The 16,065-nt window shown below is 40.6% G+C and overlaps 1 protein-coding gene across 1 annotated transcript in view; it reads left to right on the forward strand.

Annotated features, from left to right (window-relative positions):
- The window catches only part of RARRES1 (retinoic acid receptor responder 1), a 43,126-nt gene extending 29,970 nt beyond the window's left edge, over positions 1-13,156 (forward strand). Inside the window, exons 5-7 of the mRNA XM_005907360.2 lie at positions 2,047-2,183; positions 12,707-12,769; positions 12,849-13,156. Of these exons, the coding sequence (XP_005907422.2) occupies positions 2,047-2,183; positions 12,707-12,769; positions 12,849-12,998 (350 nt within the window). The 3' untranslated portion in view covers positions 12,999-13,156. The remainder of the gene's footprint in view (positions 1-2,046; positions 2,184-12,706; positions 12,770-12,848) is intronic.
- Positions 13,157-16,065: the final 2,909 nt, after the last annotated feature.

Raw genomic sequence — 16,065 nt, forward strand, 5'->3', positions numbered from 1 at the left:
AGAATTTGCTTATATTTAACTGCCTGCAATAAGGGGGCCACTGACTAATGCTTACAATCTAGTTTTTTAGGGATTGATCCCCTGCTTAGCTAAGTGCAAATGGGAAGAAAAGGGGGCTTCCCAAGTGGCGCTAGTGGTAAAGAACCCACCTGCCAATGCAGGAGACATAAGAGACGCAGGTTCGACCCTTGGGTCAGGAAGATCCCCTGGAGAAGGAAATGGCAACCCACTCCAGGCTTCTTGCCTGGAGAATCCCATGAACAGAGGAGCCTGGTGGGCTACAGTCCCTAGGGTCTGTAGTCCCAGGCGAGAGTACTGGAGTGGGTTGCCATTGCCTTCTCCACGTGTTGCTATGAAGATTCAAATAATTTAATAGAGTGCATGTTTTCATCAATGAAATCTACAAGTTCTCTTGTCACTTTAAATTCAGCAGAGACATTTAATGGTGCTATTTATAGCCTGTATATATAAAATTATCTACTTACAACTGAAAAGGTTTGGTTTTGGATAAAGTGAATCAAAATCCATGTTGGAGTAGGCAATTCAACTCTCAGCAGATCCCATTATTTAATTAACCCAGAGTTTTTGACTGTTGAGCAGTTTTCTCTACAATTGGTGAGTGAGAAGATCTAATCCATTTTATGATATCCTTGCTCTGCACTGTTTTTCCCCTAAAAAGTAATTGTCTAGTTTTCATTATAAGTAAAACTTTCACCTTTTCTGATAAGGTCATAAACTTCCTATAGCTGAGCCCAATATGTTACATATAAAAGACTGGGAAATAACCAGCTAAAGTCCAAAGTGACTCTGCATCAGTGCTACTGAATTCACGCTGGACACAAATTCGGTTGCTCTCACTATTCGCAGTATTTTGTATAACTGATTTTTCTTCTGTGGTTAATTTGTTTTATCTCGAGAGTTAAACCCAGAGTGGCACTGTAAGAGGAAGGAAGTCTGTTACTCTGTCTCACATGCATGTGTGCGCACACACACACAAGAATTCAAGGCTTAGTTTAAATCTCATCTCTGTGACATTTTCCCCAACTTCTTCAGCCCAAAGAAATCTCCCCGTTCCCTGTGCCCTCCTCTCCTCTCTAATCTTCCTTCTCTTAAGAAAGGTGTCAGCTGCCTTTCTACACTGCCAACAAGAGGAGGTAGGATCTCTCTCTATCCTCTCTAATCTTCCTTCTCTTAAGAAAGGTGTCAGCTGCCTTTCTACACTGCCAACAAGAGGAGGTAGGGTCTCTCTCTCTATTGCCCACAGCACCCAGGCAATCAGTGAATGCCTTCTGAGCTGATACTGTTGTAAATCAATCAAGTTCTACCAACACAGAGCAGAATTTATGCAAAAGATTATTTTACCAAGAAGGGTTCATTTCCTAAGTGAGCTGTTAGTATTCCTCACATATTAAATTATTATTGGGCTTTAATACAGACCAGGAATCTCTCTTTCAAACTACATAAAGGATGGTCCATGAACAGCTCATAAATAACTTGCTAAAATTAGAGTTCCTAAAAGTCACAAAAGATAGTCATTGTTTCCCTACCTATCCCAGTATCTGATATTAAGTAATTTTTAAAAAATAAATGCTGAATTTAAAAGATTACAGTTCCAAAAACAATACCACAGAAAAAACCCACTTGATTTTTTTCATTTGGTCAAAAAAAGTGACAGATGCTGCCACTGATTGGCTTTAACGCCTAGGATCAGAGAAGGACAAAGACATTCGCTAGATTGGTAAAGACCAGCACACTCACTGTAGAACCAAAGTAGAAAGTGATGTGGAGAATATAATGATAGATATTCCCATCTAATTAAGAGACTGAGGATTTTTAGATTAATCATTACAGCTCTTAGTGTGCATTTATGTAATACAGCAAGTAGCCCTTAAACTGTTTTATAGTAGCTTTACTTACCAGGCAAGCTGAAGCATGTAAACCTCTATACACTGTAGACACAGATACGAGTCCTGTTTGACTACTGAAACTTCTAAACTTTTGTCCTATAAATGTCTTAACATGAATGCACTTTTTTTGTTCCTTCAGACAGTCATGGATATATTGCTCCATCTCTGAGACCCATCTGGGACCTAGCTTTTCTGGGCAGCTCTTATGTGATGTGGCAGAAGTCAACACCGTTTCTACACTACTACATGTCACAGATTAGCAGTGTCAAGCAGTGGGTAAGAAAAACAAAAAATTAACTTGTAACCCAAGGGGTACAACCAGTGCAATGTTCTTAGAAAAAATTAATATGAATTTCTAGATTTGTGGCAAGAGTTTTAACTGCATTTCATTCACTCAATAAATCTGTGAATGTCAGGTACTGTTTTGGGGACTGAGGATATAGCAGTGAACAAAAGACTCAAATGTAGCTATCTGTATTGGGACTAATTCTAGTGAGAGAAGATAGTGAACTGATAAATAAGAAAATGTGTATCAAATGGTGATAAGGGCTATGGAGAAAAATAAAGTAGGGAGAAGGGAATGTGGGGCATTGAGAGAATTATACTTTGGTCTAAAGTAAGGCCCCTCTAATTTGAGCAGAGGTCCAAGAGAAGTGAGAGCGAGCCATGCCTCCAGATGAGAAGGGGTTTCAGGCAGAGGGACCCGAGGCAGCAGTGTGGCTGATGGGCTGGATGAGTCCACACAAGGCCTGGGAGGCCATCAGAAGGACCTTGTCATTTACTTACTGTAGGACTTTTTAGCAGAAGAGTGACAATCTGACTTTCAGATTGGATCATTTTGGCTGCTGTGTTGAGAACAGACTAGACAGACAAGGGTGGAAGCCGGCAGAACAAGAGAGTATTGCAGTGACCTAGGCAAAGTCTGCTGGTAACTTGCACCAGGGCGGCAGCTGTGGAGGTGGTGAGAAGCGTTTGGATTTTGAAGACGGACTAACAGTATTTAGTTATGGGCTATTTAGTTATGGGCTAGTTATTTATTATGGGCTGAATGTGGAATGTACGACAATGAGAAAAGTTGAGGATGATTCTTAGATTTGGCATGAATAACGGGAAGGCTACTTTTCATTTACAGAGGAACAGACTTGGGTAGAAATTAGCTTGATTTGGGGCATTCTAAATTCCAAATAGAGAATTTGGATAGTCCTCTGAACGTAAGAGTCTGAAGTTCAGGGGAGAGGTCTGGGTTGGTGTCAACAGCATCGTGGCTGTTTAGTCGCTCAGTTGTGTCTGATTCTGCGACCCCATGGACTGGAGCACACCGAAAGAAAAGACTCAGCCTGAGTCTTGCTCAAGCATGAGTCTTGTTTGAGCTTGCTCAAACTCATGTTCTCATCTTCAGATGGTGAAGGACAGGGAAGCCTGGCGTGCTGCAGTCCATGGGGTCGCAGAATCAGACACAACTGAGCGACGAAACAGCAACGTTGCTGTTGACACCAACCCAGACCTCTCCCCTGAACTTGAGACTCTTACGTTCAGAGGACTGTCCAAATTCTCTATTTGGAATTTGGAATGCCCCAAATCAAGCTAATTTCTACCCAAACTTGTACCCAAATTTATAACCCTGGTGCAAGTTACCAGCAGACTTTGCCTAGACTTTGACTAGATGGAACTTTGTTGGCAAAGTAATGTCTCTGCTTTTTAATATGCTGTCTAGGTTTGTCATAGCTTTTCTTCCCAGGAGCCAGTGTCTTTTAATTTCATGGCTGCAGTCACCATCTGCAGTGATTTTGGAGCCTTAGAAAATAAAGTCTGTCACTGTTTCCATTGTTTCTCTATTTGCCATGAAGTGATGGGACCAAATGCCATGATTTTCATTTTTTGAATGTTGAGTTTTAAGTCAATTTTTCCACTTTCCTTTTTCACCTTCATCAAGAGGCTCTTTAGTTCCTCTTCACTTTCCTCCATAAGAGTGGTATCATCTGTGTATCTGAGGTTGTTGATATTTCTCTCAGCAGTCTTGATTCCAGCTTGTGCTTCATTCATCCCAACATTTCGATGTACTCTGCATATAAGTTACATAAGCAGGGTGACAAGATACAGCCTTGACGTACTCCTTTCCCAATTTGGAACCAGTCCATTGTTCCATGTCTGGTTCTAACTGTTGCTTCTTGGCCTGCATACAGATTTCTCAGGAGGCAGGTAAGGTGGTCTGATATTTCCATCTTGTTAAGAATTTTCCAGTTTGTTGTTGTGATCCACATAAAAACTTCAGCGTAGTCAGTGAAGCAGTAGTAGATGTTTTTCTGAAATCCTCTTGCTTTTTCTATGATGCAATGGATGTTGGCGATTTGATTTCTTGGTCCTCTGCCTTTTCTAAATCCAGCTTGAACATCTGGAAGTTCTCGGTTCATGTACTATTGAAGCCTGGCTTGGAGAATTTTAAGCATTACTTTGCTAGCCTGTGAAGTGAGGGCAATTGTGAGGTAGTTTGAACATTCTTTGGCATTGTCCTTCTTTGGTATTGGAATGAAAACTGACCTTTTCCAGTCCTGTGGCCACTGCTGAGTTTTCCAAATTTGCTGGCATACTGAGGGCAGCATTTTAACACCCTCATCTTTTAGGATCTGAAATAGCTCAACTGGAATTCCATCACCTCCACTAGCTTTGTTTGTAGTGATGCTTCCTAAGGCCCACTTGACTTCACATTCCAGGATGTCTGGCTCTAGGTGAGTGATCACACCATCGTGATTATCTGGGTCGTGAAGATCTTTTTTTTTTGTATAGTTCTGTGTATTCTTGCCACCTCTTCTTAATATCTGCTTCTGTTAGGTCCATACCATTTCATTCCTTTATTGTGCCCATCTTTGCATGAACTTTTCCCTTGGTATCTCGCATTTTCTTGAAGAGATCTCTAGTCTCCTATTGTTTTCCTCTATTTCTTTGCATTGTTCACTTAGGATGCCTTTCTTATCTCTCCTTGCTATTCTTTGGAACTCTGCATTCAGATGGATGTATCTTTCCTTTTCTCATTTGTCTTTTGCTTCTCTTCTTTTCTCAGCTATTTGTAAGGCCTCCTCAGGCAACCCTTTTGCCTTTTTGCATTTCTTTTTCTCGGGGATGGTTTTGATCACTGCCTCCTGTACAGTGTTATGAACCTCCATCCATAGTTCTTCAGGCACTCTGTCTAGCAGGTCTAATCCCTTGAATCTATTTGCCACTTGTACTGTATAATCATAAGGATTTGATGTAGGTCATATCTGAATGGCCTAGTAGTTTTCCCTACTTTCTTCAATTGAAGTCTGAATTTTACAATAAGGAGTTTATGATCTGAGCCACAGTCAGCTCCCGGTTTTGTTTTTGCTGACTGTATAGAGCTTCTTCATCTTTGGCTGCAAAGAATATAATCAGTCTGATTTCGGTATTGACCATCTGGTGATGTCCACGTGTAGAGTCTTCTTGTGTTGTTGGAAGAGGGTGTTTCCTATGACCAGTGCGTTCTCTTGGCAACACTGTTAGCCTTTGCCCTGCTTGATTTTATATTTCAAGGCCAAACACAACACAGAAGGCTTTTAAAGCCACAAGAGTGGATGAGATCAGAAAATGGATGTAGACAAAGGTCATGTAAGGACTGAGTCCTGGAACACTTCTAACTTTAGAAGTTGGAGACAATAGGAAATAAAGTCTTTCAAGAATGAGGGCTGATTGTTTCAAATTTTCCTGGGAAGTCAAGGAAGATGAGGACCAAGAATTGGCCATTTGATATAGGCAGTTGGCAAGCTTATCAAGAGTTGTCTCACTGGCACAGTGTGGGTGAAATCTTGACTGGAGCAGGGTAAGGAAAGAATGGGAATGGAAATGGACACTCCTTGTCTCAAGGAATTTAGCTATAAAGGGGAATTTTTTAAAAAAGAGACTGGCACTGGAGGGTGGGTCACATGGGTTTTCTGTTGTATTTTCAGGTGGGGAGGTTTAGCAACATATTTGTATGTTGATGAGAAAAATCCAGTAGAGAGGGGTGAAGGAGAACTGTAGGGAAGAGAAGGAAGACTTGATGGAGTTAGTATCTTTGGAGAGATATAGAGAGGATAAGGTCAATCCAGGAGAAGACCTTGGTCAAGGGCACAGGGTTCACCTGGAGAAATGCAGACAGGTGTGGCACAGATGCTGCTGGGAGGGCTGATGTCATGTGGCAGCTTGTGGAAGTTCTATTCTGTCTCTTCTCAGTGAAAAATGAGGGAAAGTCACCAGCTGAGAGCAAGGATGAGACAGGAGGTGATGGGGTGTGTGTGTGTGTTTGTGGGGGTTGAGGGGGAGTCGTGGATTTGAGCATCACACAGCTCTGCAGGCCCTAGGTCTGTGGTCATGAACTGAAAGTAGGGCCAGTCTTCCTCAGCTGGTTGGGTGTTCTCTGGTGGCTCAAATGGTAAAGAATCTGCCTGTGATGCAAGAGATCCGGGTTTGATCCCTGAGGAGGAAATGGCAACCACTCCAGTATTCTTGCCTGGAGAATCCCATGGACAGAGGAGCCTGGTGGGCTACAGTCCTTGGGTTCGCAGAGTTGGATACAACTGAACGATTACTGGGTGTGGACATGGAGAAGGCTGAGGTGGGGTTTTCTCAGCCAATTATGATGTGCAGGAAGCGGAGGGGCATTTCCAGAGTAAACAATATCAACTATTCTGCAAGAGGCAACTGAGCCAACTTTAAGTACAGATTTCTAAAAATCATTTTCTTCTCGGGTGGGTGAAGCAGTGGATTCGCTGTGGATTGCTCAGTGAGTATCTTCTGAGGACAAGGATTTGCCCAGCATCCAGTCAGCATTATTAATGCCAGTAAGAGCTTGGTGTGCCTTTCAAAGGTCACTTGTAAAGTGGACAACTGTTTGAAATGTATTTTCTTTACTTATTGAAATGAACACATTTCTTTCCCCTATAGAGCACTTTTTAATAGAGATGACCATTTAACTGAGAGTTGTTACATTAGGGGTCTGGATACAGCACTAAATCTTTCGTTAGGTCACTTTCTCTCATTTATCAAGACAGTCGTATCCTCAACACAAGACTTTAACTGAGAAGTTAGGGGAAATTTTTTGTTTAGTGTAGAAAATGGTGTCAAAGTAATATAAATAATTTTAATGAGTGTCAGAGGAAAACTCAATAGGAAGAGAGTAACAGAGACAAAACAGAAAAATTAGTATCTTTTAATGGCAGTGTTTTCCATTTTTTGCATTTGTGTATCTCACATCACCAAAGTCACCACCAGTTTTTGCTGTGGTTCAAAAACAGCAGCTCCATTTCTGGCTCTTTCTAGCCAGTCTTGATGTCTATCATCTGTCCATCAATATCCTTTAAGCAGCCTACAAAGTGGGAAAGTGGGGACAAATATAACTGTAGGGTTAGGGAAATCAAACACAGGGGGAGAATGGTCACTGAGTAGTTCTAGATTTTTACTCTGTGGTATTTTAGATAAATAATAATTGAATGTGCAACTGCTTGCTGGGTCACCTGAGGCAAATCACTTCTCTTAGGACTATGAAATGAAGATTAACAAACTTATTTAGATTTATGTTAGCTTCAATACTGAAGCAACTTGGAAATTTGGTTTAAGGTTGATAGCGTTTCAGATTGTTGTTGCTTTATTGAGTTATGTCTGACTCTTTTGTGACTCCATGGACTGTACCCTGCCAGGTGCCTCTGTCCATGGAATTCTCCAGGGAAGAATACTGGAGTGAGTTGCCATTAATTTCTCTAGGGGAATCTTCCTAACCCAGGGATTGAACTCATGTCTCTTGCATTGGCAGGTGGATTCTTTACCACTGAGTCACCTGGGAAGTCCACATTTCAGATCAGAGCTATCTTATTTTTACAGGCAGTCTCCCATCCAAGTACTAACTGGGCCAGACACTTGTTAGCTTAGCTTCCAAGATTAGAGTTCTCTTAAAGAAAAGTATGCACTAACCCTCATAGATTTTCAAATTCTATTTGGTAGCCACTAAAGATTTTTGTGATCTTTCAGAAAAAAACAAAACAAAACCAGCAAGAAGCGAAACAAGCAACATTTTTTTTTAAAAAAGTCACCAAGATCAGAAAGTCTCGGGACTGTCCCTAGGAGACTACAGCCAGGAAGGCAGGGCTGACAAAGCCAAGACAGAGAAGCAAGGAGTGACTGGAGGGGCCCCGTGGCCCAAGGTAGCTCAGGAAACTACAAGGGTTATAGTTTTACTGAAAGCTTTCTGGGTGGGAATTACTATCTGTACACTCAGGGATGAACTCACCTTTTAATCCAATTGTGTAAGGAAGTGCAGCTTTAGAAACTCACAGCCTCAAGCAAACACAGCCTGAGAGAAAGTGGGCTAAGAAAGCCGAACTACAAATATAAGACCCATCTTCCTGGCAGTTACTGCCTTACAACTGAAGAACAGACGTCATTCTCAGACCATGAGGACCAAACCAAGGGCAGTGGAAATATCTGTTGACCAGGGAGAAAAAAAAAGATACAGACCTACTGACATCCTTAGCTTTACTTTTCTCAATTCACATTAAAGGCTGTTACTTTTCTAGCATTGTTCCAAATGATATTAGTACTAGCTATTGTCGGCACCTCAAACTACCTAACCAGTAGCAGTCAGTCAGTCAGTACAGGTCTTCACCCTAACTAGAGGCCCCCATTGGCCAACAACAGTATATTACAGAAACCATCTTACTTACCTTTTTTATTCCGCTAAGAAAACCACTATTGACCTAAATGTAAAACATGACACCATAAAATTCCTTGAAAAGAATGCAGGCAAAACATCCTCTGATAAAAGTTGTAGCAAAAATTTCTTCAGTCAGTTTCCCAAGGCAACAGAAATAAAAGCAAAAATAAACAATTGGGACCTAATCAAACTTAAAAGCTTTGCATAGCAAAGGAAACCATAAACAAAATGACAACCTATGGAATGGGAGAAAATATTTGCAAATAATGCAACCGACAAGGGCTTCATTTCTAAAACGTACAAACAGTTCATATAACTCAATATAAAAAAAAAAAAAACAGACCTCCAAAAAATAAGCAAAAGAGGTAAATAGACATTTCTCCAAGGAGGACATGCAGATGGCCAACAGGCACATGAAGAGACGCTCAATCAGTTCAGTCGCTCAGTCGTGTCCCACTCTTTGCGACCCCATGAATCACAGCACGCCAGGCCTCCCTGGTGTCCATCACCAACTCCCAGAGTTCACTGAAATTCATGTCCATCGAGTTGGTGATGCCATCCAGCCATCTCATCCTCTGTTGTCCCCTCTTCCTCCTGACCCCAATCCCTCCCAGCATCAGGGTCTTTTCCAATGAGTCAACTCTTCGCATGAAGTGGCCAAAGTACTGGAGTTTCAGCTTCAGCATCAGTCCTTCCAATGAACACCCAGGACTGATCTTGCTAGTTTATTACAGAAATGCAAATTAAAACTACAGTGAGGTACCACCACACACTTCTCAGAATGGCCATCACATTTTAAATGTCTACAAATAGAAATTCTGGAGATTTAGAGAAAAGGAAACCTCCTAAAACTGTTGGTGGGAATGTAAGTTGATTCAGCCACTATGGAAAACAGTATGGAGGTTCCTTAGAAAACTAAGGAATAGAAAACTAAAAATAGAATTACCATATGATCCAGCAGTTCCACCCCTGGACATATATCCTGAGAAAACCATCATCCAAAAAGATACTCATGCTCACAGCAGCATTATTTACAATATAGCCAAGACATGGAAGCAACCTAAAATGTCCATCAACAGATGAATTGATAAAGAGGATGTAGTATAGATACACAGTATTAGTCATAAAAAAGAAATGAAATTGTGCCATTGGCAGCTTCATGGATGGACCCAGAGATTATCATACTAAGTGAAGTCAGTCAAATACCATACAATATCACTTATATGACAAATCTAAAATATGATACAAATGAACTTATCTATGAAACAGAAAGACTCACATAGAAAACAAACTTATGGTTACCAAAGGGGAAAGGGGTAGGAGAGGGGTAAATTAGCAGATACAAACTACTATATATAAAATAACCAACAAGGACCTACTGCAACATAGGAAGAAGAATATGTATATCTATGTATAACTGAGTCACCTGGCTATACACAGAAACTAGCAACACTGTAAATGAACTACACTCAATTAAAAAAGTTTTCATAGCATATACTAATAACCTAAGCCTGCTGCTAAGTCGCTTCAGTCGTGTCCAACTCTGTGTGACCCCATAGAGGTAGCCCACCAGGCTCCCCCGTCCCTGGGATTCTCCAGGCAAGAACACTGGAGTGGGTTGCCATTTCCTTCTCCAATGCATGAAAGTAAAAAGTGAAAGTGAAGTCGCTCAGTCGTGTCCAACTCTTGGCGACCCCATGGACTGCAGCCCACCAGGCTCCTCCGTCCATGGGATTTTCCAGGCAAGAGTGCTGGAGTGGGGTGCCATTGCCTTCAACCTAAGCCTACCTATTCTCTACTAAAACCACCCTGGTTCTGCCAGGGATCGTTCCTTTTTTAGAGGTGAGCAGGGCAGTAGCGGGTAGGGTGGGTCATGAGTAAGGAAACCAAACACTTCAGTCTGTCTCTAGGAAGATTACGGTGCTGAATTATCAGAAAATGTGACAGTAGGTCATCAGTTTGGACTAAGGTTTTGACATATGTGATGATTTCAACAAAACTAAGGGATTATTTCTGAATAATATTAAAAATGATGGCTTCCTGGCAGAGCCCTAGGTATGGGCAGTGCACCCTGGATACTTTGCCAGGTTCATGGATGTGCCTTGTCTGGGCTGCAGTTCTTTAATAAGCCTAATTTCAATCACTTTATTTAATTAAATGTAGAGAGTGTCCAAGCATTACAATAACCCAAATTTTTGTTTGGATTATTAACTGGATTAATTGGAATGCCATCGTTTATTTCAGGCCTTTTCCCGTTTTGCCATAAATCTGGAGATTGCCACTTTCCCTCAGAAATGCTATTTTCAAAAACAAAGAGGCACTGCCCTGAAAACATACATATAAGACCAGTTTTTTTTTAAATTAATTTATTTAAATTGGAGGCTAATTACTTTACGGTATTGTAGTGGTTTTTGCCATACACTGACATGAATCAGCCATGGGTGTACATGTGTTCTGTGATTGATCCAGGCCCACTCTTTTTCCCTTATCCCTCCCTCCCTTTCTCGACCTGATGGAAATTTCATGGCTTGTAAAAAATCTTCATCCTGAACCCCCCAGACCAATTTTTTTAGCTGTAGAAATATATGGTAAACAGATCTCGAGAAATCGTGCAGGCAGCACAGAAGTCTGAGACAAGAATTACGCAGCACAGCAGCCAGCTGTGTCAATAGAGCCCAAGGTCAAGATCGCCACCAAATGAGTCAAACAGGCTAACTCCAACCCCAAAGCCAGCAATGCCCAACTGACAACTGGGGCCTCCAGAAGCTGTTCCTTTGTAGAAAAGAGACTCTACATGTTCTCTTAGGAATTCTCTGACTGTGCAGTCTGTCTTTTGGATATGTGCTTTTACCATTCATGGGTACGCTGCGAGGCAGAAGGCAAACCTACCCAATGATGAAAAGCATCACAGAAAAGCAGTCAATTTGTGATTGATCCAGGCCCACTCTTTTTACCTTATCCCTCCCTCCCTTTCTCCACCTGATGGAAATTTCATGGCTTGTAAAAAATCTTCAACAGTTTAAGCAAAGGGAAGACAGAATGTAGTATCAAGCCCTTTTTGTTTTTGCTTTTTCATATTCTTAAATAGTCTGAATGAAAGCCTGGTGGATTAAAATCACAATCCAAATTAGTTTAAATATTTCTTCCCTTTTTTTTTTTTAACTAAAGGGATAAGCTCTTTTGTAGCCCAAGTGGTTACTGTCAAAATACAGGAAATTGATTTAGTCACTCATAACATTTATAAAAATCAAATGAATAAAAGAGATGTGGGAGACTGCCTGCTTACCTGGAAAATGTGCTGATTTTAGAAGCAGTGTGGTAAAACATGAAGGATGTGGGTGATGGAGTCCATAGATTTATCTGGGTTTGAATCCCCATTTATCACCTACTAGCTGTAACCTCACATTACCTTCCCTATAAAACTAGGGCTTACCTGGTTGCTCAGATGGTAAAGAATCTGCTTGCAAAGCAGGAGACCCAGGTTTGATCCCTGGGTTGGGAAGATCCTCTGGAGAAAGGAATGGCAACCCACTCCAGGACTCTTACCTGGAAAACCCCATGGACAGAGGAGCCTGGTGGGCTACAGTCCATGGGGTTGCAAAGAGTCAGACACTACTGAGTGACTACCACTACCATAATACATATTCTTGCAGGACGGGAGAATTCCATGAGAAAATGTATGAAATAAATGCCTAGCACAGTACTTGGCCACAGTGGCCTTCGAGAAATCCTGGTTGCCCTGCCCTTGTCTTAACTGCCTGGCATAGCAGGTCTACATATCAGCTTGAGGTGCATATATGAGTATCAACAGATTCTCCCTATCCTCATAGACCTTAGTCTCCATGAAAACCTGTAAGTATTAGAGAGAAAAAGTGATAGAAAGATCTTACTAGATTTTCCTGACTTGGTGGCAAAACAGTAAGAATCCATGACTTCTACATCTTGATGTAGGATAGCACCAAAGGAGATGAGGCTAGACTCAAAGAGGTGGCAGGTGATTCAAGGCACCCATTGAAGAAGTTATGTAAGACGAGCCTTCCAAATTCTGAGCTAGTATAAACCTATCCTATCTGTTGCACTAAATCTTTTCTTCTTCTTCCAGAAAACAAATGATGATGCAATTGATTTTGATTATACTGTTCTACTCCATGAATTCTCAACACAGGTAAAACATAATGGTACATAGAATTGCTTAAACCAGAAGTTTTGGCAGATCATAATCTTTTAGAACTCTTGTTCCCCAGGAAATTATTCCCTGCCGTATTCACTTGGTCTGGTACCCCAGCAAACCACTGAAAGTGAAGTACCACTGCCAAGAGCGACAGACACCAGAAGAGGCCTCTGGAACTGAAGAAGGATCGGCTGTGGCACTGACGGAGCTTAGTAATTTCTGAAAAGCAAGAAAAACCTGTCTATACCACATTCTAAACAAAATGACTGTACTCTGCATTAAATAGCCTAAATCATTATTCTAGTAAAACAGCCAAGTATAAGGCAATCTAATAATTTAGGAAAGCCTGTGATTACAAATAAATATTCAAACATTAAAATATATTGGGATTTTTATTTCTTGATGGGTATGGTTTAGTTTTTAACTCTGGGAATAGGTGCATACTGAACTCTGGGAATAGGTGCATACTGAACTCTGCTCAGTGACCCCACAGGTTCCTCAGGGTTTCAGCCCCAAAGTATAAAATCTAGTTGATTAGTATATACCACAGCTGGATTAATAAGTATTTATAACAAAACTGATGGTCGCATCTCTAAATCTGCATTTCTCAGTAGTTTTAACATATTGCAGGCAACTAATGTGTATTGTTAAATTGCTTCTATCTAGTATGTAAAGACATGGACTCTTACAAAAGAAAAGAGGAATTATACTATTGTTTTTTAGCAGGTACAGTTTATGTACTGCTCCATTTAAAACCCCAACCCTTTGCATTCATCTTCTCAACATCCACTGGATTTAAGAATGATAAGTTTTCCAAAGCATTGGAAACAGTCATTTAAAGAAAATATCAGATCCCCAACATACATGATAATGCAGAGAAGATACTTTAAGATTTCAAATGCAGAGAAAATACTTTAAGATTTCAAACAATCTAGTGATAGATAAAGTAGTAAGCTCCTCTAAGTGGTTTCCTAAATATTTACCAAAAAAAAAAAGTGCCAAGGGCATTGCGAGCACATTCAGTGTCCTGTGATTTCTAAACTTTCAGTGTCATGTTAAGAAAGGGGTTTCATCTTTCTTGTCTCAACTTTCTAAGTCCTCTCATCCTTGTAAAGGCATTTTTAACTAGTGAGATTAGACTCACAAATGTAACCTTTAATCCAACCAGGTAAGGAGTCTAAGGTAACCTTTTAACAGATTTCAGGGACTTCAGTGTGGCTCACTGTGATTGCAAAAGGCAGTGGGGCGAGGTCTGTGTGTGGACTTCCCTATGGCTCAGATGGTAAAGAATCTGCCTGCAATGCAGGAGATCTGGGTTCGATCCCTGGTTCAGGAAGATCCACTGGAGAAGGAAATAGCAATCCACTCCAGTGTTCTTGCCTGGAGAATCCCATGGACAGAGGGGTCTGGCGGGCTACAGTCTATGGGATCACAAAGAGTTGGACACGACTAAGTGACTAACACACACATATAAAATAGATTATAAAGGTGAATTCTACCCTTACAACATACAAAAAAATCACCTAATTTATAGATTTACACAATCCACAAAAGTTAAGCCTACTAAAAGTTTCTCAATATCACCATTAGAACATCTTTTCTAGCACCAACTCTGTAATTGCTGACTTAATTTTGCTAGCTAACAATGGAGGAAAATTACTTTATCTGCCTTGACATAAAATGAAAACCTCTAAATTCCCTAAGCCCTCTTTTCATTTAGAGTCTAAAGAATTCTGAGTCACTCTGACACAATGACAGTTATAGGCAGCATCACATTCATCTTCCTAATCTCTTTCCAATTTTCAAAAATTTTAAGACATACAAGATAACACCAGGATTTTGCCTGTATTCCATTTGATTCTACTCATAGTTTTGTTTTGAGCTATGAATAGTTAGAAGTTAATAAGTTCTTCTGAAAGTCATTTGGAAGTTTCTATGTTGGCCCTCGAATGAGAGTCCTTCATGACATAATGAGTTTATTACACTAATTTCTCTCAACTTAGGAAATTCTATGACCTGTTCTGTGACCTTTCCTAACTTTCAAAGTGCTACAACCACATAACATGCTGCCTGGCACTTACGGATAAATGAATGAATGCTCACAATAAACTGCCTGTGAAAACATTAACTATTTCAATGATGCATTAGTTTTATTTGAAGACATTTTAAGCAGCAATTAAAGCTCAAATTCAAAAATTCACACTTTTGGCAATGCAAGTAGATGTTTTCTACAAAGGGATTTTTTCCTATATGTCACAATTTACTACGTAACCTGGAGGCTGCCTTGGTTAACTGGCATCAACTTTAAGACCCATCCATATTTCAAAAGTATTAAAATATGAAAAACTCTATAACTTCAGTATTAAATTTTAGTGGGACTTGCCTGGTGGTCCAGTAGCTAAGACTCTGTGCTCCCAGAGCAAGGGGCCTGGGTTTGCTCCCTGGCCAGAGGACTGATCCCATGTGCTGCAACTAAAAGTTGCAAGCCACAACAAAGACCAAAGATCCTGAGTGCCGGAACTAAGACCCGGCCGTCACAGCGACAGTGTAGTGACTTCACAACCTAAGTGTAAGAGTGAGCGAGGAGGAAGGCAGAATAGAAAATCGACTGTGTATCTTACAGATAAAGTTACCAAGCTAAGAACTAACAGCCCAAAATCTACCACCACACAAACATTAACAATATGACACACGTGAACATTTCACGTTTCAGAGGTACCGGTGATACTGCAGGGGTCTTTAACCGTGCCTGTACATTAGAATACGCTGGAAAACCTTTGCTCTTGATCCAAAGAAGCAGCAGTACCTAAGGGTTGGCCTGGATATTTTTTAAAGCTCCACAAGGAATTTTTAATTCCCAGCCCTGCTGCCAGGGTTGGCAATCAGGGTGATTCTACTTTCTAGCGCTGCTACCATTCTCCAAAGCAAATAACACTGTCTTTCTTTAAATTAGCCAACAATTATCCTAAGAGCAGGATAAAAGAAACCCTTATTTATAAATGCTGTCATTAATTTTTTCCTTCTGCAGACTTTGGCTGGTAATGTGGTCTTTACCAACTATAACCAAACTGAGTCAACAAAAGATGTTGGTTCTGGTCTTGGATGGGTTCCTATGAGATCTTATTCTTGTTTTTTGGATGAGCCAATTCTGAACAATATGGCAGAACTTCCTGGCAAAGTCCAATATACCCTAGAAACAAAAGCTTAGCATTTGTCTTTCATAATCTCAACACAGTATGTGATACATTCCAACAGACTCAAATTCAACTAACATTTACTGCGTGGATGAA

The sequence above is a fragment of the Bos mutus genome, chromosome 1 (genome assembly GCF_027580195.1).
Source record: "Bos mutus isolate GX-2022 chromosome 1, NWIPB_WYAK_1.1, whole genome shotgun sequence".
NCBI lineage: Eukaryota > Metazoa > Chordata > Mammalia > Artiodactyla > Bovidae > Bos > Bos mutus.